Below are 24,256 nucleotides of genomic sequence, written 5' to 3' on the forward strand. Positions count from 1 at the left end.
TACAGTTCCACCTTTAATCAATGGAGGAAAAGATCAACAGGACTCACACTACAGAGGAGAAATAATACAGAGGGTTGGTATAGAAAAACTATTATCTGGAGACAAACACACCACATTTTCTTTACAATGGATTATATGTACATATTCAGTTTTTTTTTAAGCAAAACAAAGCTTTGTTTTTTTTTTTTTAGAGAAAGCACATACCAGTGAAACATGATCTGCCCTTGATAATTCTCAAAAGTTAATGTCTGCATATATTTTATACAAAATAGATTTTCAAACAATATTTGGGTAGTGCAAATCTTTTTAGATTCAAGCTGGTTGATTACTTTCACAAACAGTTTGTGTGTGAAAAAGACTGACTCCTATCCTATTCACAGTATTACACAATATGACCAAAGCCATCACGTTAGAGTAAAAAATAAAAATGTGTTTATAAAAAAAAAAGAGGAAGAAAACAAATAGTTGTTCATTTGTCTTCTATGAGCTACTTAAGTTTACACTGACATTGTGTTGAATTTGTCTGTACTTGCTTTGGTCACCTTGTAGTTGAACATCAAATAGGCTTTTTTGTGCAGTCTTGGTGAACTGATTACGGATTAAAGTTTATCTGTTCCTGAAGTTAAAGTGTGAATCTCCTGTATGCAAATAGCTTATATCGGAAAAAAAGAAGAAGAAAAGTTAGCAACCACATACTGTTATGTGATGGTGATAGATTATCTGTTATTTCTATTGCATATTCAGTTGTCCTCCTCAAAAATGTACAAGAGGGTAAGCATCGATACATTTTTGAGCAAGAAGAGGCAAGTGTGTGATTTCATATATATATATACCTGTTTAAATGACGAGCAGCAGCAGCAGCAGCAGCAGCAGAGACTTGGATACACTGAATGTGAAAGTAACCCATGAGTAACCCCTATGCAGTTTTAATGAAGATCTGTTTTCTTTTTCTGAATAAACCTTAGAAAGAAAAATAACAAGCTTCCTGTTTCTGAGCCAGGATATAAATGTCAACGGTGGCAGCACATTCGTTTAACTTTCCCAATCTGTCAAGTGAACTGGTTTTTTTTTATGTTTTTTGTTTTATTCTTATTTTTTTGCTGACAAAAAATATGCCATAAATAAAAATAAAAAAAATCACAGAAGCAGATACGTTTTGGGAAAACCAAACTGAAGGGTTTTTGGTTCTTAATATCTGGACACTAACGACTAAACACGAACGACCACATACTGTGTGAATCAGACAATTTCAACAACCTGAGTGTGGGAGTGGCTTAACATTAACGACTGTTTTTATACTTGTTGTTGGGACAGTTTAGCAAAGAGTGAGCCCTGTGTAGTCGACCACTTGACATTGTTACCTACCGTAATTATTTCTAAGCAACAGAGCTATTTCCTTTAAAATGTCTACAACATTTCCTTTAAACTAAATTTTCCTCTTGAAGGTTCACATTCATGCCGAAAACCTGGATTCATTTGTGCTTTTGAACACAAACAGCATGTCAGGGTTATGAAACACACTGATGACAAACTAAACAGACAAGCTCGACTGATGAAAACATTGCAACACATTTCAAATTCCCACTGACTTACACCACATATAAAAATAGGGATACTGACAGATCTACGTTATTCTGTGTGACTACACAACACAGCTGTGAGTGCTTTGTGTTACCAAATAAACAAAACAAAACAAAAAATCATCTATCGCTCATTAATAATGACCTCAATCAATTCTCTACATATCAGACAAATTTACAGGCTTCATAGCTGGGACTTGTTTCCTCTTCTGATGCAAACACTGAACTTTCAGCATCACTGAAAACAGACAAAACAGGAGTTTGGCACTGAAATAGTTCCCAGAGAATAAAGGATCCATTTTGCCTGCCTCCCCAGTCAGTGACGCTACACTTCCACTGTGGCGTGACTCTACGAGGTGACGGATGCTAAGTGCTTTCTAAACATTGGGGTTCGACTAACAAACAGACAAAGACATGAACGTGCAAAAGTACTAAAAGACGCAGAGACGTGAAGACAAGGTGCCTAAATGGGACAATAACAAAGCTGAAGGTTGAAGTCGGAGAGGTTGAATGTTGTCAGCAGCTGTAAGAGGTTTACAGGGTTATGAATCTGCCAACAACTGATCCAAAGTGCTGTTCAAACACGCCGTCATACAAATGCTGTCATTTTGAATAAGGAGTCCAACATTTTGGGAAATATGGATTCTTTTTTTTACATCCAAAAGAGAGTTAGCTTAACCTAGTATAAAGACTGGAAAGAGTCTGAAATATCAAAAATCATTAATATGTTATATCTCATTTGTTTGATTTATATAAAAACTGAGGAGTAAAAAGAAGAGTCCAGCAAATTCCTAGTCCCAGCCAAGAGGTCGCCCGTCACGTAACCCCACTAAAGCGGTAATTTGTTGCGTTTACATTCACATGATTTTTACTGAGGTTTAGAGGTGCTGGTGGAGAGTGGACAGTCGGACGAGCCGTGTCCCCGCTTCCAGTCTTCATGCTAAGCTAAGCTAAGCGGCTCCAGCATCAGATTTACTCAATAAACATGACACTGGCATTGCTCTTCTCAACTCTCACAATGAAGGCGATTACGTATATTTCCCAAAATGTTCCACCGTTCCTTTGATAAATAAAAGCGACGCAATGAAAACAAGCTTTCAATAACATGTTTCCTATAGCGGGCGGTTACTGAGAGCGTGGATATACTGTCCAAGAGGGATCATCAGTGGCAGAATCATGACTGCATCTTTGTCAGTTTTTCCAAAACAGACTGTAAAAAAATATTTTAAAAAGTGAAGGACGGTTAATTCCTAACCAGTCTGAGCCGTGGAAGAACCACAGAAAAAAAGAGCTTTCCTGAAGAATTAAAAACGACATAATCTTGCAAATACAATAAAATATACCCTCTCATTTCTGATTGGTAGACGCACAAATCTATCATATTCCATTAATGACTACTGGGGCTGAAGTGGGGGCTAAAATAAACATCAAAGTGGGCTATTTCCTAATAAAAAATAGTTCTAAATTTCATCTACAGTGATATAGTAAGACTGGTACAGCATAACAGTCTTTCTTCACAGTCTTTTAAAGCCTTTAAGCAGGGTTTTAAAAAGTGCTCCAATCGCACTTAAACGTGGAGTTTAATGTGTGGGAGGTTGCGCTAAAGGAAGCAGGCTTTATATTTTCTTTCTCGACATCGAGGATAATTTCTTACACACGGAGGATGGACCGAGCTGCCACTTCTAAAGATAAACACAGCCACTGGAAAAAAAAAAAAAAAAGGAAAACTTGCAACTGCATGTAATATAAAATGTACAATCAACATACGATGAAGGAAGACCATGACGGGTTAAAGAGAAGCACACCTTGGACAGGTTAGAAAGAAAATGGCAGATGATATTTGAAGCAAAAAAGGCACATTTTTTTTCCCTTTTGTGATAGACGTGTGTAAACCTGGAAGAGGTTGGCTTGTGGCAGAAATCATCCTTTGAATGCTCGCGTAACAAGCCAAAAGAGAAATAATTGTTTTGTATGTCCAAAGTATCAAAGCAAAGCTGAAATATATTTTTTAAATGATTGGAGAAGAGATTTTTTTTCCCATATGACTGATAAACATTTAGTTTCAACCTCCTGTAAAAACTAAAAGAGGAACATACAGTCTAAAAGCCTACTTAAGAGCATGTTATTAATTAAGCTTTGTTACCTTCCCAGGTAACGACAACCTGGAAAATTGTATAAACTGTTACAATTTGAAAATGTAGAAAATACTATCAGAACCTGTACATAGATATTTGTCTTATCTATTTTAGATATCGTTCTGTATTTGAAGGTAAGAAACCTGAGACGACATGGATGTTAAGCCTATTTCTCTTTGTGATTATCTTTTATCTTACAAATATTTCCTACTTGTTGTTATACACTACATCTTAGACTGCTCAACAAAACAAAACCTCTGTGCTCACTGTCTGGTTTCTACACTCCAGTCTCTCTCGGCTCTCTCCCTCGACACCCGGAGGGAGCCACCACACTAAGTTGCATACTCGCTCCCAAAGAGACATCATTCACTCCTCGCCTCGGATCCTCGGTCCTCTCATCGACACTTTACGGGGTGGGGGGGTGGGGGAGGTGGGTGGTGAAGTGATGTGGTGGGAGTTTTAAGGCATTGTGTCTGTTAAGGGGCTCAGTCATTTCTGGTGGAAGAGGAGAGGTTTGACACTGCCTGCCTTAACTTTTGGTAACTGGTTGCTGATGATCTCCGCCAGCATCTCGGGGAACTCCACACTCAGGGATTTATTCACAAAGGTGAAGAAGCAGAAGCTGAGCAGCCCGCCAACCACCTGCAGACACACAGAGGACCATGTCAGTAATGTAAACACATAGATAGAGGGGTTGGTGGAAAACCTATTTGATAAACTCCGTCATACATACAAACGATACCGATGAGCTACGCAAACATGCTTTAAATCATTGGGGTCACTCTTGGTGGATGTAAAAGATGACACTACAACATGGAAACAGCTATGTGTGGGAGTTAAAGCGTCAATTACACACTTACAAATGTACACACTTAACATGTATATGAGGCAGAGTGGTTATTACCCCATTGTTGCAGCTTATAGAACACACAATTTGTACGGAGCAACTATGCGCTATTGAGAAACTCATTTCTTTAGTGTCACACACACAGTGTCGCACAACCAGCACATGAAACAAAATCATCGTTTGAGGGTTCGCTGAAAAGCTGCAGACTGCAGTTGGTCACTAAGCGGCTGCTGGGTCTCTGTACCTCATGCATGGAGTCGAGCAGCTTGGTGAGCTGATAGAAACGCTGCCAGTTCTGGCTGGAGTTCTCTTCACGCTTCACGATGGCTTTCCCCAGCTCCTTGATGTACGACATCCGGATCTCTTCGAACACCGCCTGGCTCTTCAGGCCATCCTTTGGCACTGTGTGAGAGAGAGAGAGAGAGAGAGAGGGACTCAAGGTCAACATCTGGGACAGAGATAAGAATATTCGGCACTGTGCCAGCTGTCAGTGCTGGTACTTCACACATAACACATCACAACTTTAAATTGCAAAAAGAGGACGGACATATTTTACATTTTTAAATCACAGTAACTGCCCACGATGTCGAGGTCAAAAATAAAATAAAATAAAACTAAGGTCACTTCAGTGTGCACTACTCGGACACACCCTGAATGGTGCTGTGATGACTCTTAAGGTGTGTTCAGCTACCTGCAATTATGGTTTTAAATACATTTCACATTAGCTTGATTATAATCAATGACTCTTAACTAATGAGTGGGGAGAGGTCCTGTGTATACATCAACATCATCTTCCAGACGGTACTGGATTAGTCTAATGGCTTTTAAAATAACTGCATAATTGCAATGCCTCCTTCCACAAGTGATAGTGTTTGAGGTGAAAAGTCTGACCTGTGCTGAGCAGCAGCAGGACTTTCATGCACAAATACTCGTCGTGGGAAACCTGCAGCCGCACAAACTCGCTGGAAATCTTCAGCATCTGCTCGCACTGGTCAGCCATGTAGGGCAGTTTCATCCGCTCCCTGGTGAAATCAGACAAGACTGGTTGAACAACTTATGACTGGGTTCTCCAACAAATCACAGCTGATTTACAGGGCTGCAGAGAGATGAAGCAGCTTCCTGTCACATCTCTGCAGATGAAATATTGTTGCTGCAAGCAATCTGTATCCTATTTATAAATCTTTCTTCCTGAAATGAGATTCACTCTATCAGGCGCAGAAACTGGAGTTTTTGTGTGATAATGAAGAGAGAAACCATCTTGACAAACAAAACAAAAAAACAGGGTGTAGTTAAATTTAGTTCAGAGGCTGACTGACAAATAGAGAACATGACCTCATCTGATATTAATTATGATCACATTGACTTTCAGCTTATGAATATGGAGAAAAAAAAAGCAAAAAGCAAAAGGCCTCTTAAAGCCCAGAGCACAGTCAGCACTGTTTACAAATGAAGTCATCAAATATACAGGAGAGTGAGACTCTGCTGATACGGTTGACAGACACGTTGACGCTCTGGATAAACTACACACAGAGCGGAGAGCTGCACTGACAGACATAAACAAGCAGATGTGTGTGTTGGTAAAAAAAAAAAAAAAGATTAAAAAAAAGAAAGAAAGAAAATATGTCAGCACTGAAATTGTAAATGTTTTCATTTTCAATTTAACATTACTGGAAAAAGAGAAAATTGATTCCTCACTGATAAATTAACCCAACTCTTTCAGATTCCAGTCAGATGTACAGACTGTAAACAAAACAACACATACTCATTGATGACGAGGTCAGGTGCGAAGCAGAGCATGTTGCCGTTGCACTGTTGGTACGACCTCCAGCCCAGACCGAAGGACATGAGGAAGAGCCAGGAGCACTGCAGCAGGGTCATCTGGTCGTCCAGGTGAAGGTTCCTGAAACCTGAGTGTGGAGGACAAGGAAACACTTTAACCAGACACCAATACAATCACTGTGTGTGGAGGGTGTGATGGGTGAAGGGACAACAAACAGTAATCAAGTAAAGTACATCGTGGATTATCACATACATTTTGTGGAAGTAAAATTTGTTGGATGAAAATGAGAATTATCCATTTGTCCACTTCTCTCAATTTACCAAATCTCTCCAGACGGAGCAAATCCAGATGTAGTGTGAGCGTTTGTTTACACAAATCAAAACAGGATGCCCGATTGATCAGCCGCTGGCCGCGTTCGGCTGATTTTCATTATCATACATCATTTGTGGATAGGAATAAATGTTTCTAGGCACCAACTGCCATAAAACCAATAATCTGTCATCAATACTCTGAAACAATATGTGCCATGTAATGCAGTCCTGCCTCCCCCTCGATCAATGCACAGGTGTGTGACAGGCTACGAAAATAAACATGGTGGCCATGTGAGAAAAAAGCATAAATGTGATCTCTGCCTCTCTGTAATCAAGACGCCTGTTTTGTGCTGCACCAATACCTTACAACATGTCATACAACACCTAAACTAACCAAATGAGGAGAGCAGCACACATCGCTGAGTTTACATGTGCACAGGTGTTGCTGCAGAGGGAGAAGGCACGACTAAAAACATGTTAACACTACTCAAAAACCTTCTCAAACCGTAGACTGACTGACCCCCCTTCACTGTCCACTAACCTGGCAGAGCTTTGGCCCACTTGACGGCGGAGACGACCCGCCGGCCGCCGAGCCTGTTCAGGGTTGTCATGAGGCGTGTGGAGGTGTCGGGCAGGGTGCTGTCGTAGCCGGCGTAGATGGTGTCCGGCTCGATGGCCTTCAGCAGGGACAGCATCGTGGGGACGAGTTGAGGCTGGAACTTCCCGGGGAGGACCAGGGAATAGGACTCGACTGGCGGAGGGGACGTCACCTCTGGTGGGTTGCTCGTCTGGGTGCCCTTTAAGCGGTTCAGCTTCTTGGTTTTGCGCGCTGGAGGAAGAGAAAACACGGGTGACTGTGTGTGGAGGTTGGGGCTACGTAAAAAAAAAAAACAATGCAATGAAGCTAATCCACAGAGTTCACTATTTGGTGTGGTCCGTGTGATTAATGTGTACCTTCCAGGTTCATGCCTGCCATTAGACACTTGCGGTAGCGGCAGGCCGGGCAGTTCTTCCTTCTGATCTTGTCTATTATGCAGTCGTTCCTCCCAGCACACAGGTAATTATGCTGCCCTGAGGAGCAGAGAAGACCAAGATTAATCTGTTATTTACTTTCATCGCTGTGGCAAAAAGGCTCCAGGGAAGAGCCAGAAAAACTAATTAGCTATATTACAGCACATTACTCTGTAATGATCGTGCCTTCAGCCAAAAATCACAATAATCCCTGGATCTCAGCTTCTTACCTTCCACTGCTCTCTTGAAGAAGACCTTGCAGCTGCCACAGGTGAGAACACCATAGTGACAGCCTGAAGCCTCATCTGAGCACACCAGGCAGATCTTATGAGTCCCACCTTTCCCCTGCGGTGCGGACGTAGCTGTGACTCCTTCTGGTCTGGATGTAGAGGTGGAGGGAGAGGGATAGAGAAGAGAAATTAACATTAGTCAAATATCATCATATCAACAGATATCCATATCATGGATATCAACTGCAGTTTAGATTTACAACTCTGGACTGAATATTATAATAACAAATGACACAGATACACACATCACTACATATACATATCTGCCCATTAGAGTCAATGTGCTCCTTATGCTTGTTTTCCCTAAACTTCCGAACATCATAATTGAAGGAAAACGGTTTCCATTGTTCCCATTTAGGCCTTAAAAGCTCAAATTATCTGAAATCTGTGGTCACATAGTAAATCCAGTGGTTGTTATAAAGCAGCCCTTCTTCCTTTGATTCAACCATAAACATTTCCAGACCCAGTCAGCGGCGGTGGCTGATGCACTTTTCCAAAACGACCACTAGGGGTCGTCAGGCTTTGCTGCATCCATGCACCAGAGGTCCACACCTCCTTTCTGACCCAGTGGCCACAGCAACAACGCCCACACCGAGAGGATATTGAGCCCGAGACGCGCGACAACCGTCTGTGTCAGTCCATGTGTCCGCACGTCTGCCGCCGCCGCAATGAAAACAAACTGTTTTATTTGATAAGAGGTGCTCTGAACTGTGACTGCACACTAACACACTTGTGTATATTTCAGCCAGGGTGCCAAGTTCACTCTTAGTTACACAACATGAGTGTAATAGCATTAAAGGAGGTCAAGCCCCAGTTGTCAGTGGATGCAGTGCGATGGGAAAATCTGAGTGAGACATCAAAGCATAAAGTCTAGAGGCATTCAAACAGCCAGAGCTAAAAATAAATAAATAAAAACCTGTCTAGCTGTGACACGACTGAACTTTCTGAGCGGCGCTGACAACTGAGACACTGTGGTAAAAAAAAAAGACAATCATTTATGTCTAATTATGACTTCTATTCACTAACACTGCGTGCTGATAGTTTGTGAGCATTTATTTCCTGTAGCGTGTCTTTGACTGGACACAGCTTCATTCAAGCTGTGCAGCGTCACTCCCGCTCAATATGTTGGTTGGTTTTGTATTGTGCAACACAAAGGGCGGCACTTTCTGAACACTGCTCCAGCAGCAGTGAGAGCGAGGTGAAGCCTGGTTTCAGTTTGAAGTGAAAAAGTATTCCTGAAAAGCAGACAAACCAACACTTTTAAATAAATCTGACAGGCTAAAACAAAACATTTTAATTTCAGCTTAGTAGATGCAACCGGGAGGCTTCATAAAGAATAACAAATCACAATCCATACTGTGTGCACTGTTTTTTTTAATGTGACATTAATTTGTTTTATGTGTGAATGATGATCTGTCCATATTCAAACAGCATGTAACTCTGGATCTGTACTTCAGGGGGCGTGAGCGATGAGATAGCAGACATTAGTCAACAGTAATGTGAAAGGTGTCGTTTGTTGTGATGAAACCACAGAACTGTCGCCTGAGTTTGTAGTGTCTCTCTGCTCTGCGTCTCTCTACTCTTTGTTTGGGTGTGACACCCAACTGTATGGGTTTGGTATCACCACCATTACCACCATTCTTCAAACATGCAATAACATACACCCCCTGAACAACACACAGCAGGCTGACACCAGTGGTGACTAACTAGTGAACACAGTGAACCATGTTGTAGCCTTTCCCAAGTACAGACAAAGAAAAGACTGATGACTGGACACACATCATCATCATCAAGTGGTCAGAAAAATGGCTCCAAATAAATGCTGACTTTGCTCCTGTGCGTCTGCTGGATGTGTAAAGATGCTACTGTTTGCCAAGAGGTTAGCTATAACAACTTTATAAGGTGATAATATGTCAACATTGTGTTTACAGCTTCTTCCACTGGAATAAAGTTGCCAAAAAGGCCAATAATGCCGTTTTAAGATCACTTATAAAATGCTTTACTATCACTATATATTTTAATATGGGGAAGGATTATTACAAGTAATTCAAATGACAAATTTCTCTGCCTATTGTGCTGGCCTATAACCATGTGGTGGCTAACATCAATACTATTGTATCGAGGCCCTGTGGTTCACAGTATCTATTATCAATAGTACAACATCATCACCATTTAATTCAATATTCAGTATTTACTTCCACCCACCCACTGTGATCCTCCACTATACAAAACAGGGTGAAGGCACTTGAGGTAAATGTAATTCATATAAACCGGTATGCCATCTGTCACTCACAGATGTATGTCGGGTTTCCTCATGAATCACTAATAAGAGCCAAACCACACATGAACACACACACACAAACACACACAAACAAAAGCCCCAAAAAGGAGGGTGTGGAGACCAGCAGGGTGGGCGGGGGCGGCTAATGAGTCCATGGTGATGATGATCTCAGAGGGTGTGGAGGGGTAACCAGTTTGTCCTTCACTGGCCTACTGGGATGGTGTCAGCAGGACAGCTTTACTAGACGGCTTTAGGCTACTGGTTAAAATCCAATTACTGCAGCTGCCGCACCTTTCCAACAACAAAATAAGCCTGAGGTGATGTCACTCCTTTTCAGTGTTTTCTCAGAGCTACGGTTTTGGAAACCGGTCGATGATGTCCGACCGCGCCGCAATATACAGTAAGCTGCAAATCTGTTATTGTAAGATGTAAACCAATCAAAGCTTGAAAAGCGAAAAAACTTCCTCTTTTTAAAAACCATCTGTTTAAGTGTGCGCTCGCCATCGACAGGAAGTTCTTGCATTCCCTCAGAGTTTACTGTCGGTCAGAGCTCACTCAGCCTACAGCACAGAGACAACAGACACCCCAAGATGGGCCTCGACTTTACCAAGAGAGCAGGGCTGCGAAAGTTAACTGCTTGTTTCTGCAGGAGGAGTGCGATCGATCCGCCTGCATTAGAATGAGTCAAGCCACCTCACACACTTACGATAATGCTGGTGGCCTAGTGCCCTGCTTAACAATTCATAATCCTTCTTTGGCTTTGAGTGTCACGAGTAGCGTGGCAGGCCCCTGCTCTTTATATCCCAGCCTCCTTGTCACTTCAGACAAACAGCTGTTCGATCTATATCACTACAAGGCCCGGCTAGTTCTTTTTAAAGGTGTGATAGATTATTTTCCATATGTATACCTAAACCTAAACGCTTGACCTACTTCAGACTCAGCCACTGCAAGTGACTCAAAAACAACCATTTCAGCTCACATGTGGTGACACCCGAAATAAAACTGAAAATGATAGAGTGAGGACGTCCACAAAAATCCGGCTGCCTGGTTGCATGCTTAAAACAAACTGGCGCCCTGTGCCCCTTTGATTATCACTGCTTATTAGTATCGATCGACGTTGCACAAACAGCTCGTCTTCATCCGAAGTCGCGTGAAGAGGAGAAGCAGAAGGAAGTGCTCCTTCCCTGAGGTAAGAGTCACTAAAATAGAAAGGGGAACTGGTCTGCACGCTCTGAATCGTGCCTGCATGCAGAACAACAACATAGCTTTTATGAGGGAGTGGAGAGACAGGGTTTGTTTGACTAAAGACTGGGCTGGACTTCTCCAAAATATCTCCATCCCGTGCCCTCTAATAAAAAGAGACAGTATGCATGTGTATGGCTGGCATTCATGCAACATCTTCCGTTATCTTCACAAAGTTGTGCTGCTACTGCAAATTAACACCATGAGATATACCGATGGGACCACATGAACATGTTTTAATTCCTCTGAAAGATCTTCCATTATTATGCATATGGAGACAGGAAGGGAGATCACAGTCGAACCACCCCTATAACCAAATAAGACCAACATTAGACAATTTGGCAAACATGGTTTTCTTAATAAAGAGTTCAGTTTTTAAATGTAATGTCAGTGTTTTTTAAAACTGGCTTTCTGGGCAGTTTCGGTCAAACACTAGACAAAGTAGCCTAGTCGAGATTAAGAAAATAATTTTGTACTGAACCTTTGAGGATTAAAGTTAGGCAATTAAAATACTTCTGAGGTGGAGGTTAGGGAAAGATCATGGTAGCTGGTGGGGGCTGGGGGGTAAACATGAATTCCAGCTCCGACGTGGCAGCTGGTCAGACATGGTACAGTATATATCCATTCATCCACTCTACTACAGCAGCACCCTTACTTACTGCCACACTTCCTAAAGGTACACTTCTGTTTGCAGTGACGTTGGAGGTGGATATGATCTGCAGGGTCCATAATTGTCCAATAAGGATGCAATTCGAGGTAAAAACTCAGCGGGTGTAACATGTTAAAATCTTCCAGAGGTGTTCAGTTAGACTGAGATCTGGTGACTGTTAAGGTCATATGAGCCATATAATTTACATACTAATGAAACTACTCAGTGACTCCCCTCCGCGTGTGCAGGGGAGGGTGGTAAACCGGTTTTGTCACTCTAGATTATAATCTGCCATTACACATATTATGAAATGCATTATTAATAATATAGGAGGGAAATCACAAATGAGATGCACATGTCACGCTCACAGGTCACATAGCACCTTTAGGCCCATTCAACCTAATGCAGCGCTGCACAGTGCTGACCTAGTGTGATCCACGCTGAACTTAAAATAGTGCATATTGGTTAGAGATTGTGTGCAACTTTTGACAGTGATGCAGAATGTCATTGAGTCACATGATGACATTAAAACTTGTGGGTGTGAGGCAGCTGCAGATTTGAGTCAGGCAGTTGTTCTCCTCTGGCAGCATTAAATGGGAATTTTTTCCCCCTCTGCCTCTGACAGCTCAATTTTTACATATGGACACCATACAGACATTTCTTTCCAGCTACAAAGCTGAAAAAATAGATTAGTTCAACAGTTAGTTATTGCATAAGAAGTAATGACTTTAGCCTAATATGCTTTATTTTACTTGTAACTGAGATAACGATGTTTGCAGTGCAGCACATAGTATATTATACAACTTAGTTGTCTAAGTTCCATCCCTAATTGAGCGTGTAGGACAATTAGTACTGTTTCTATTTCTGTGCCATAACTACTAGTGCTTTTCACTATTCCTGAAGCTCAGGTCTCTGAAACTGTGTAATCCAATCCTTTGCCTCCTTGTGTTGTGGTCATAACTTTTGTCATGTGAGTTAAGCTGCCAGAGGTTCAGTCAGCTTTAAGTTCCTTTAACAATGTAAATTCTTGTGCTGTAATGTAATTACCTTGTACATTTGTGGTATGTTATGTATGTTGGTATCTTTATTTCAGAGAGCAAAACTTTGAATAAATAGATTTTTAAAAACATACACACACACACTTAAACCTACACTTTATCCCATTTTCATCCCTATTTTGAGACAATAAATACATTTGTTTGTCTTTTGTTTTGTTCTTATAATTTTGTTCTTTCCTAAAATGTGATCTTACATTGCCAATAGACACGAGTTTTGACTCAAGTGTTTCTTTTAATCTTGTAATACTTTCATATTTGTTGCTAGTGACCCTCACCCTATAAGTATTTTTATGAACACTGTATTGGTTCATCAGCAAGATACTCTTACATGTTATCCTCTGCTGTCATCGTCTCCCCTCCCATGCTGTATTGACAAACCCGTTTCAATAACAGATACATATTGTAGCCCCAAGCAGCAACTACTGCTTAGCTTCAAACACCAAAGGAGGAAACCAAACCTAACCCATGGCTCAGCACAAGAAAAATAACCCCAAAGGATTTGAGTTTCCATATTAGCTTCCATAATAGGAGCTGTTAGTGACTGTGTGTAGGTGGGAGGTAGCTACTCGGCCTGTAAAATGAATTGGAGGCTTGCTGCTGCTACTGTGTGTGTAGCTGTAATACCTTCATGTGGATGTGGGAGGAGGAACCCACTCCCTAAGTTTGACTTTGCTGACTCGACAACTGTACACCCAAGTACAGTCAACATAAGAACAGCACAAACAAAACACAGACTTGTCTATATATCGCCTTAACCTCAATATGGGTACTTTCTATAAGCCTATTCAGCGTAAAAACACAACAAAAGCTAAATACGGAAAAGCAAAACTGTGGTTACAGGCGAATGCGTTAATAACACGAAAGCGACTGGAATGGCTGGCATTTGATCTGGTGCGTTCACTCTGCGCCAGCTGTGGGAGGCGGGAGGGAAAGTAGGTCAGGAGAGTGAGAGCTTCATGGCAGCGCTCTGTAGTCGGCCTGTCTGCCTGACTGCTACAGTGCTCATGACACAGCCACATGCATGCACAAGCACACACCTACACACTCATGCATAATACACAAAGCCAAATGCATGCACACACACACACACACGCACACACAAATAAACATCATCATAAAAGATGATTTACAGCTGCTGAAAGCTTCTGCTGACAGTCAAGGACTCTGCCCTTGGTTGCAGGAAGCAAAAACAGGGGACGAGGAAGGGAGAGAGCGCGACCAAGCAAGTGAGAGAGAGAGAGAGATGTGTGAGGGGCGTGTCAGACCAAGGCTGTGCATTGAATAGTAACTCTGACCAAAGATTACTCTCAAAACACAGCCAAATCCAGACTGAAAGCTGCTACTATTCATGCACTAAATATAAGGTTTATATAAACCTATAGCTATACGTAAATAGACTAAAGGGCATGAACTGCTCACGTATCAAACCAGGCAGCAACATGCACATGATATACGAGGCAGCTGTGACTGACACCATTTTTTATTTCAACAGCCCCAGGAACCTATAGTTGGGTTGTAGTTGTAGCCCTGAAGTCCTGGCTGAACACTGACAACACTGCAATGATTTTATAAGACTGTATGAACTGAGACAGAAAAATTACATGAAAAATACAAAGCTCTCCTATTAAACTCAATCAGTCAATCAGTCTAAGAAACTCACACATTCAACAGGTTGCTACAGAGTCCTGCAGGCATCGCAGCTTTCAACCACAGCCCCACTGGCAAGAGTCATACCAACATTTCATCGACACAATACAGTAAGTGTTGCGTAAGGGAGTTTACATAGGTAGTAAGTTAAAGGTGTTCAGAAATGGCCGTTTGTCCTGTTTGTCGCGCCGAGTTTCCACAAGTTTACCCGAGTCAGGAAAACGAATTTGATTGGTCGTTATCGAGCGGGCGGGATATTCAAAGCTTGGGGCGAGACCGAGCTCGGTGTGTGTGTCTCAGACGTTTGATTGACGGATGATGGATCCAATATCAGTGAGCAGTGTGACGCATAATTTGTGTGCCTGTATTATCCAATGCGAAAAAAAATACCACACTTTCATCCCGGATTTACTCAAAAATAGAATTTTGCACAAAGTTTGGGCTACATCGTCTGATAGATGAGTTATTACACTAATGTTAAGACCCACAGTGGGCTCAAATTCAGTTTTCTTTTCTGTAAAGCTCCAAGTAATTTTGCATCTAAAGTATGTTAATTGATTATGTTCACAAGGCTGGTTGAGAGCTTATTTTCAAGTGGTTATCCTACCAAGCTTTTTTCTATCAGTGAATCAAAACCAAGCTAAAAATACTTCCGAACATATCCATACATCATCTGTCAGTCTGTTACCTTTAGAGCTGCATCAAATTGTTATTTTCATTATCAATGAATCAGCCCACTAATTATTTTCCAATGAACAATAGCTCTATAAAATACCAGAGAACAGAATTGCTCAATGTGATCTTATATTATTGCTACTTAACTCAAAGACAACTGAGCACTTGTTTCTAAACATGAGAGTTGTGCCAACGGCTCTATTCAGTGAGCCAGTTTTATTACTTCTGCAAACAGCATTCCTCCACCACACAAAAAAAAGGCCTCCATACAACTCCAGTGACCTACAGAGTGCATTAAAACAGTGTCACAGATAACAGGTCCGGTCTACTACATTTCCTTTTTGTTGAAGACCCTACAGAAAAAATTGGGGCAGTCAGCAGCAGGATGAAGCATATGGCCGAGTCGTCACAGGCTACGCCAGATAATGGGCTGGGCCAATCATAGGCAGAAGAGGAAATGCCACAGTAAAAACAAAGGTTACATAATGCAGACCAACAAACTGGGCTGTGAGATTATCTACCAGAGGAATTATGTGTCTGTAATTTTCCTCCATTAGGGGAAACTCAGTGTTAATTGGGTAATGCCACATCAAAAAACGGTTATCCAATGAGGGTGTGTGTTTCCCAAAATAGGAACAAAGTGAAGCACTTTTCAAGGTTAAGCATTCTTCAGAGTGTGAGAACCAGTTGTTTGCGAGTCAGACAATGAAACTGAGTCACATTTTAAAACTGCGATGCACTGAATGAACAGCCAGGATATGGAAAATTAAAGTATGTTGAGGAGGGTTCGAAGACTTGCAAAATGCAAAGCAGCAAAATCTGACTTGGAGCTTATGTAGTTTACAATGTGAGAACAAACCTCTGGACTTGGATGATTACATTTCACCTTCCACAAGTGCAAGTTTTGCAACATTTTTAGTCAAAGTGTGCAAACTCATCACTCTTGTGAACTTGGAGTGGAGAGGTTGTAATAACCAGTGTTGTGGTTGTACCAGCAAATGGGCCTACGTGACAGATATGAGTAAATATTGGATTTCAAGTTTGTAGCTGAATATTTTGTCTGTCATTTTAAATTCAGCGTACACTGTATGCGAATGTTTTTACACATGCTCACACTGTATTCTACAACCTCTCACATTTTGCACCTTAATTGCCTTCGCTCTGAGCCCGAGCCTCTGCAGGAAGCAGAAAGTGCACCATTGCGTGAGAAGCTGCAGGACGTGGCGACCTGATGCCAACCAGCCTGAGCCACCGCAACCGAAGGTTCAGCTGATTTCTAACCACTAAATGTCGCGCAGGTTGCGGTGAATAGCCACTGCACATGAAAACAAAAGAAGAGTCCCACTCACTGGAGGTACAAACACACAGAGAAATGTTAAGCTCACACACCGATAAGCCAATATCCAAACACCCACTGAAAATCATCTGAGCTCACACCTCATGCTTAAACACACAGAGACACTCAAGTCTCTAAATAACACAAAGACACGGTGATAAAAGCCACATGTAAAAATGAAAATGAGGTTTATCTCGTGTCTCTCTGTTCCTGCTCACCGGGCATTAGATTGACTGTCAGACAGTCGTGAAGATACTATCACGCATCATTTGCACAAACAATAAAAACATAACTACATCTGTGCCCTCGTTGACACGGTGCATTTCTGCATGCCAGTCCTTGACCTGATTACTCCATATCTGGGATACTGAGAATCGAGGAGGCATGAATGTAAAAGAGACACAGATAAAAGACATGTGTATCTATCTGTCACTTGTCTTGGAGCTGCTGGTAAAGATTTTCTATTGAGCTGCTTCACCACTGGGCCCCAAAGCCACGTTCACAGCTGAACCCATAAAACTCTACAGGGCAGCAAAGTCATAACTGTACAAAGGACACTTTGTGGGGCCGGGTGGAGTCACTGTGACTGGATTCTACATTCGACTGAATGGGAGCTCACTGGAAAGAAAATCACAGCTGAAATTAAGATTCAGCAAAATCACGCGAGTAAGTCAGTGGAACAAGCAGCCTTTTTCCACTCCTCTCAACACAAGAAGAAATTCCTTGTTACAGTGCAGACCTGGCCATTTTGTAAAGGCCACAATTATTTTGTCGCCATTATTGAATGACCAGGGGAACTTATATAATACAAGTTAAGACAGCCCACATCTGAGGTTTATTTGAGGCCTAATGCAACCGGAAGATCCAAGAGCTCTGTGAAATATGGCCATATAAAGTGGACACTTCTGTGAGAGCCCAAGCAACTTCAAAAGGTTATTAACCTGAACAGTAAAGAGAAACAAAATAATAACAAGTTGCTATCTGGGATATAAATATCTTGATGACATATTGGACTTGGGACATGTCATAAACACACCCACTGGTGCCCAGGCTTGTCCAGTCTGGGAGAAACCAGATTAAATGTCTGACAAGGATGAAAGTGGAATTCCCCTGTTTTTGTTTTTTGTTTTTTTTAAAACATCATATCATTTCTCCACATCTTGGTGCTTTTAGCCGCAGCCGTGTCCTGTGCAGCCCATGAGACTGTCTCACAGAGTAGGTTAATAAATTGGTTAAATAGCCAACATACAGATTAACGATATTAAACTTACGAAGAGCAGTTTTTGCTCAAGCTTTTTACAACATATGAAATGTCTCTGCCCTGTGAGGGAAAACTGGAGTCATTGTCCGTACACAATCACAGAAATGGAGAAAACGACAGGCTCTCTTTTGTGCCAAGTACAAAAGAACACCGTGATGGATTTAAAAACCCTTGAATTATTTTTTTCCATTATATCAGAAATGTTTTCTTTTGGCAATAATGAAACACTGCAGATTTGCACTGCAGTTCAGTACTGCATAAACCATCTTTTATTATCTTCTGTACTCTTCTCTTCCTCTCTTTCCATACCCATGCCGAACTACTAAACGCTTTAATTGCTCTTTAGATTTGATGATTACCATTTTCTATTGCCTTTTGCCCTATTTGACTCTTTGCTTTTTGAAACCGTGTTGACCAGATTTTTCCAAAGCGATCAATATTTACCAAACATCTCAAATACAGGCTGTTAGTTATCCGTAATCAGCAGTGTCTGATTTCTGAAACCAGATAAAGAGAGCCTGGCTGAATTAAACTACACAAAACAGAGATGGGTTCAAACAGATTGTTTTTAGGTACAGCACCTTCATTTTCTGACTCTCTGTTGATTGTACTTGCCTCTTTTCTAACATTGAACTCATTACCTAACACACAGGGTTATGAGCAGGTGAACCATAAGGAGGGGTAAACAAACAACCAGCAGCGCAGCCAGCATTTTAATTAAGGACATCCACCATGTCAGCAAGTCTCATTGAGCCCAAAACCTCTTCACGTTGACATTTCGGTGACATTTCTCAGGTGAAGTTCACCTCAAAAGGCGGGGAGCTAAAAATGGCTTTTAAGCCTCAGTATTGTGTTCATCCTTGAGCACAAAGAATGGCTTTCGAGATCATGGCAAAACTGTGCTGCCAAGATCTGACTCTCCTCGACCCATGAATGCAAAGAACATATAGTGTGTTGGCGCAATAAGACATAACTGTTATTAACAGAGAAATACAGTATTATTACTTAGTGACATTAAAATAAAAGGTCAGGTCAGACCATACAACTTGAGTACAGCCTTTAATTCTTACCTGGCAGGGTATGAGGGAGAGGCTGAGAAGGCCTCACTGGCCCTCTGCATCACGGTGTCCCCAAGACCTTGGCCTCTGTTCCAGGCTCCACCAATGGTTGTCACTGGGAGAAACACTGGTTTCTGATCCTTAAGCTGCTGAGCTTCGTTGCTGCTGGAGCTGACTCCAAAGTGGTAGCGCTGTCCACCTGAGGTACTGACCCCACAGATGGAAATGGGGCTGGAGCTGGGCATGTCTGTGGAGGACGTGCCGCTCAATTGGCAATAACTCTGGCCTGCAGAAGTCTTCTCCTGCTTGATCACACCTGAGGTGCTGAGCTGAATGAAGCCAGCATCTTTTTCTTTCTTCACCAATGCAGACATAGTGGTTGTAGGGGATTGCAGAGAGGTCGTGGACATGCTAGAGCAGGACTGATCTGGACTGGGCATAATGCTACCATTCAGAGCAACAGAGACTGGCCCACTGCCGTTACTGCTCTCAACCACAGCAGACTTCATGTCCCTATCCGAGCCAACGTCCCCAAGCAGAGAGTCATCTGCCAGAGTGGACAGGAAGGCATCATCCCCTGCATAAAAATCTGAGGGAGACCCGGTGAGCTCAAAGTCATGGAGGAGGTCCAGAGTGTTGTCACTGAACAACTTCTGGTGTACATCCACATCTTTCCCAATGTGATCAAAGGCATGATCGAGGTCAATAGGATCCTGGTCTCCCTTATCCATGGAGAAATCCTCTGTTTTCATGTGGAAGAAATTGGGATCTGATCCTCCAATGAGAGAATCCATTGAGGACTGGGTAATGTCTACTATACTGGCCTCCAACTGGGGCAAACCGTCGCCCAAGGTCTGACGCCCAAATGTAAGGGATGTGTGGGGAAACTGCAGCTGCTGCTGAGGCCTCTGGTCTTTGGTTAGGCCCCGGGGCTCTGGGTCTTCTGACAAGGGGCCTACGGTGGCAGTGAGAGAGGAAGAGGTGAGCTCCTCGGGGAGGGGGCTGTTGCTCAGGCCGTTAGGGACCTGTCCTGGCTGCATCAATGGGCTGGATGGAAGAACGACAGAGGTGGCAGAGGTGATGGACATGGCACTGTGGGGAGCCACTTTCAACAGACCTCCCTCCTCAGGGCTTTCAGTGTACACCAATTTGTTTAACAGATAATCTCTTCTGTATGTTATCTTCTTCACTCCACCTTTATCCATCTTTTAAGGGAAGGAGGAGATAGACAGAAAGCATTAACAGACTAAATTCAGTCAATAGCCACAACATTATTAAACCCAAGAAAGAGAATAGCAGATGTGCTACACAGCCATTTCTAATACAATTGAATAAAGTGTTTACATGGTTTAAGGTTAAAGTACCTAACGCTGGGTAAGTGTCAGACCAGAGAAAGTTGTCAGGCATGCCCACTACGCGCCCATGATAGCTAACGTTAACGCAGCTAAGGTTGGCTAACTGGGATAGCTATTGTCATTTGAAAAATACTCTCGTTAGCGCAGAGCCAGGCTTTAACTCATTTTATACAATGTGCTTAAAACAAACACACACAGCACGGGTTGGACCACAGACCCCATACGGAGAGACATTAAGTCACACAGGTCTAAAATAACATGCTACGGCTCGCTGACATGCTAACTAGCACCGTGGCTAACAGTTAAAGTGGCTGTGTGCCTGCATTTCTCTCGGATGTCGTTGACAGTAGCGTTAGCACCCGAGCTAACTTAGCCCTTATAATGGCACAAAATACAGCGTAAAATGAGCAGCAGTGCAGTAGCCACGTCTAGCGAACTCATATATAAATTATAAGTGTGAATAAAAGCTCATATTTACCCTTGAAATGACCGGTTGCTTATGTGTGTCCACAGGTCGTTAGTCAACATTGTTTTGGTTGAAAGTGGCAGTCCACAGAGCACGCAACACTGACTCAATGTTTGTTAACGTGTCTCCTTGACGCGTCGTGTCCTATCTAAGTTACATGTCTGGATAAAACGACGAAAACACCCAAAGCCGAGTGTGTGTGAGAGTTTTCCGTCTTCCAGTCCGATCTAGATCAACATTGTCACGCAAACCGCGGTAAAGTGGCGAATCTACGGAGATCCGCAGCTAGCCGTCAGGAAAGTAAAGCGCTAACCTCCAGGAAAAACATACAAAATGGAGAACAGGGCAAGCCAGCCCCATGGCTGACCTGTTTACAACGCGCAGCGCCGCCCGCTGGTCGAGTCCGCCCTCTGCTGCCTGCTGCACGCTGGAGGAGCTCGAGGTAACTCCTCAAGTGTGGGGATACATTTTCAAGTAACATGAAGAACAATTAATTAACCATTTGCGCAGGGAAATAGCTGCGGTGCATATGCTCGTGTTTTGGAAATGTGGAAAGGGTTAGGGTTAGCTATGATTAATTATATAAAAAAAAAAAAAAGGCTAATTGATCTAGGCTATGCGTATAAAAGCACAAGTGTCCAGAGAGACAAAGGACAGAGAATGAAGTGCAAGGGCAAATGGTGCGCATCAAAACGCCAGTGTTTTCCTGGTTTTACATGATTGTTCACACAGCTGGACAGAGAGGAGGCTTCACTGTCTTGCAGCTGTTAGTGGGGCATTTCACAGCCAGACAGCCAGACAGTGAGGGAAATTATGAATGGACACAGCAGTCATTCACAATTCGTGTGAGCAGGGCTGAGAATGATTTTTATTTTCACACGAGAAAAATACCAAAGACGTAACCCAAGACTAAAATAGGGGGATATTTAGGGTATAGGATTACATTTGTGCCAAAAATGTCCACATGTCAACTGAACATGTGACAAAACATTTGTCCTTATGTTTAACTGCACTGTCACTGGACAGGGATTGTAGAAATTGACCAGATGTTTAAGAAAATGGGAATACAACGAATAACAGTAGGCCTAAATTTAAAGTTGACATAAACAACAACTACAAGTGTTGTACAATGTTTCCCATGAAAGATCAATGCCGGCAGGAGGCGTAATTAGACCCCCCTACAATGCAATTTTGGAAAAACCACGCCTCTCCCCCATAAGTCAAATTGATTTGAAATGACAAGTCTAGATCATAGAGGTCTAGATCAGATATTAAACTACAGTACCACTGGACGCCGCTAGGGGGCCGTAGACTCATTAAAAATGGCAGTTTCTGAAATGAAATAGGAGTTTTATTAGGCTATACAATTACGTTTATACATTTTCCTCACAACTCATTACGATGTCAGTGGCCAAGTGACACTTCTTTGTCGCTTTGATGGTCCACCTGGAAATAATCATCTGTTTAATGATATAGCCTAAAGCTTTAAAGGCACAGGTGTGTTGGGGGCGTACCTGTTTGATTGACATGTCAGGTGTGCATCGATAAGGCTGCAGACCAAACACGGAGTGGAGCTCGAGTCATTTAGGCTACTAATGGAGGTGTGTTAAATAACTCTTGATGATGAACAGGACATTTACATGGACAGCATTCAGCATTTTTGATTAGCCTATTGTTAGCTCCTCGGTACTGGACTGATACCGATAGAGACAACCAGCTTTTCGGTGAGTAGGCCTAGCTATAGCCTAGCCTATGTTTATTTTCTAAATGTCCTAACATTTAAAAAACATAATAATTATTTTTTTAAAGTTAGTGGCCTACATTTTGTCGTAGGCTATGTATTTTCAGTACAAAAGGGTCGGTAGCTACTATCAAAACTAAGAATTAATATAGCCTAATTTCTGTGCACTTTGCTTGCTATGCTAACTGTTGTTGGCTGGGGGTGATAACCGCAGACTGTGGGGTCATAACATTATGTTAAAAAAGTTAAATAGTTTAGTATTGTAATGCTCTGCTCTAAGTTAATAAAATGTCAAAGTAACTAAAATGTGGACTAAACGGTTACGATAATATGAACTCCACATTATCATTTGGTATTGTAGAGAGTCTGCAGGAACTCCAGGTTTATGTTTATGTCAAATTGTGCTGTCGGATGATATTATTTTCTATGACAGGCTGAAGCACTGGATTAAAAAATGGACCCCATGCAAGACAACCTGTCTGTGCAGTATGTAGTTTGATGAGGTTCAGTTTTTCTCAGTTAAGCAGGTAGGCAGATTATGCTCGAATAACATAACAGTCAAAGTAGCTGAAATACAAATGTGGGAACTTGTCAGTAATAATTTACCTGAATATAGGCTACTGAGAGCAACTCATCAGTCAACCTTAACTGTATGATGTCTGTGGTGACATCCTTTTCATTTTTACCAGCATCAACACAGTTTTATTACAGCTGACGAAATCTGGTAGTCATAATGATTTCAGGGCTCCGATATGATGTGAATAAATAATTTATATTTCATCATTTTTCACTGTTGCAAAGCCTGTTAAAGTATTAGGATGTTGTAGGTGGGAGTGTGCTTTGAATATTTCAACCAAAGTGTGTTTTTCAGGATATAAAACGGCCCTTGCCTGTGGTCTCATCGTTAGACTTATGATTTGATGAGGTCTTCAGTTCTCCTCCTCTCAGGTGTCCTTTATGAAGCATCAGGTTCAGTATTAGAGTACTGTGACTTTGAAAGCTCGCTTCTCAAAATCAATACCTTACCAGAGACGTTCTAGCTACATGTTTTATCCCACCAACTTCTTTTTCAGTTTTTCAGGCAATTAATTGCGATAAATCCTGGGGGACGCACCAAGGCAGCGTCCTGTCATAACAGACAGAGGACAATTATGACATTAGTCAACACTGCGGTCTGCGGACTTTGTAAAAGTCAGTGTACAAACACACTTCACTATTAAGTTTGCTGTATAGCCTACAACGTTTATTAGCGGCCTTAGGGCCGAATCTACTAAGATCCCAGATAAGGGGCGCTAAATTGCATGCTCGTAGTACAATTTTGCGTGTTTGGTTAGCGCAAGCAAAATAGGCGATCTACTAAGAGTAACCCGCTAAATGACGACACGCACAAACCGCAGTATTTAAATGGGGGTTTCCATGGAGAGTGTGGACAGAGATTCTGGATGGCCACAAACGCAGAATGAAAATTTGATCTGATGGATTAATAGAGGGACAAATAAACATATTGTCAAGCTGCAGCAGAAGAAACAAGGG

General features: G+C 42.0%; 3 protein-coding genes across 3 annotated transcripts in view; 1 reads left to right on the forward strand and 2 right to left on the reverse strand.

The window, feature by feature from the left end:
* On the reverse strand, positions 1-21,310 carry nr3c1 (nuclear receptor subfamily 3, group C, member 1 (glucocorticoid receptor)). The gene is made up of 9 exons (XM_083980160.1): positions 20,995-21,310; positions 19,174-20,366; positions 7,895-8,043; positions 7,608-7,724; positions 7,195-7,482; positions 6,325-6,469; positions 5,454-5,584; positions 4,807-4,964; positions 1-4,357 (listed from the first exon to the last, which is right to left on the reverse strand). Exons 2-9 carry the CDS (start codon positions 20,364-20,366, stop codon positions 4,205-4,207), a joined length of 2,334 nt encoding a protein of 777 aa, XP_083836286.1. The 5' UTR covers positions 20,995-21,310; the 3' UTR covers positions 1-4,204.
* The window catches only part of ccng1 (cyclin G1), a 142,627-nt gene that overhangs the window by 50,687 nt on the left and 67,684 nt on the right, over positions 1-24,256 (reverse strand). The gene's annotated exons all lie outside the window — the stretch shown is intronic.
* The window catches only part of LOC310992158 (BTB/POZ domain-containing protein KCTD16-like), a gene marked incomplete at its 5' end in the record, with an annotated part of 24,290 nt that continues 21,322 nt past the window's right edge, over positions 21,289-24,256 (forward strand). The window contains one exon of the transcript XR_014595669.1: positions 21,289-21,424. The remainder of the gene's footprint in view (positions 21,425-24,256) is intronic.

The sequence above is a fragment of the Trachurus trachurus genome, assembly GCF_905171665.1.
Source record: "Trachurus trachurus genome assembly, chromosome: 10".
NCBI lineage: Eukaryota > Metazoa > Chordata > Actinopteri > Carangiformes > Carangidae > Trachurus > Trachurus trachurus.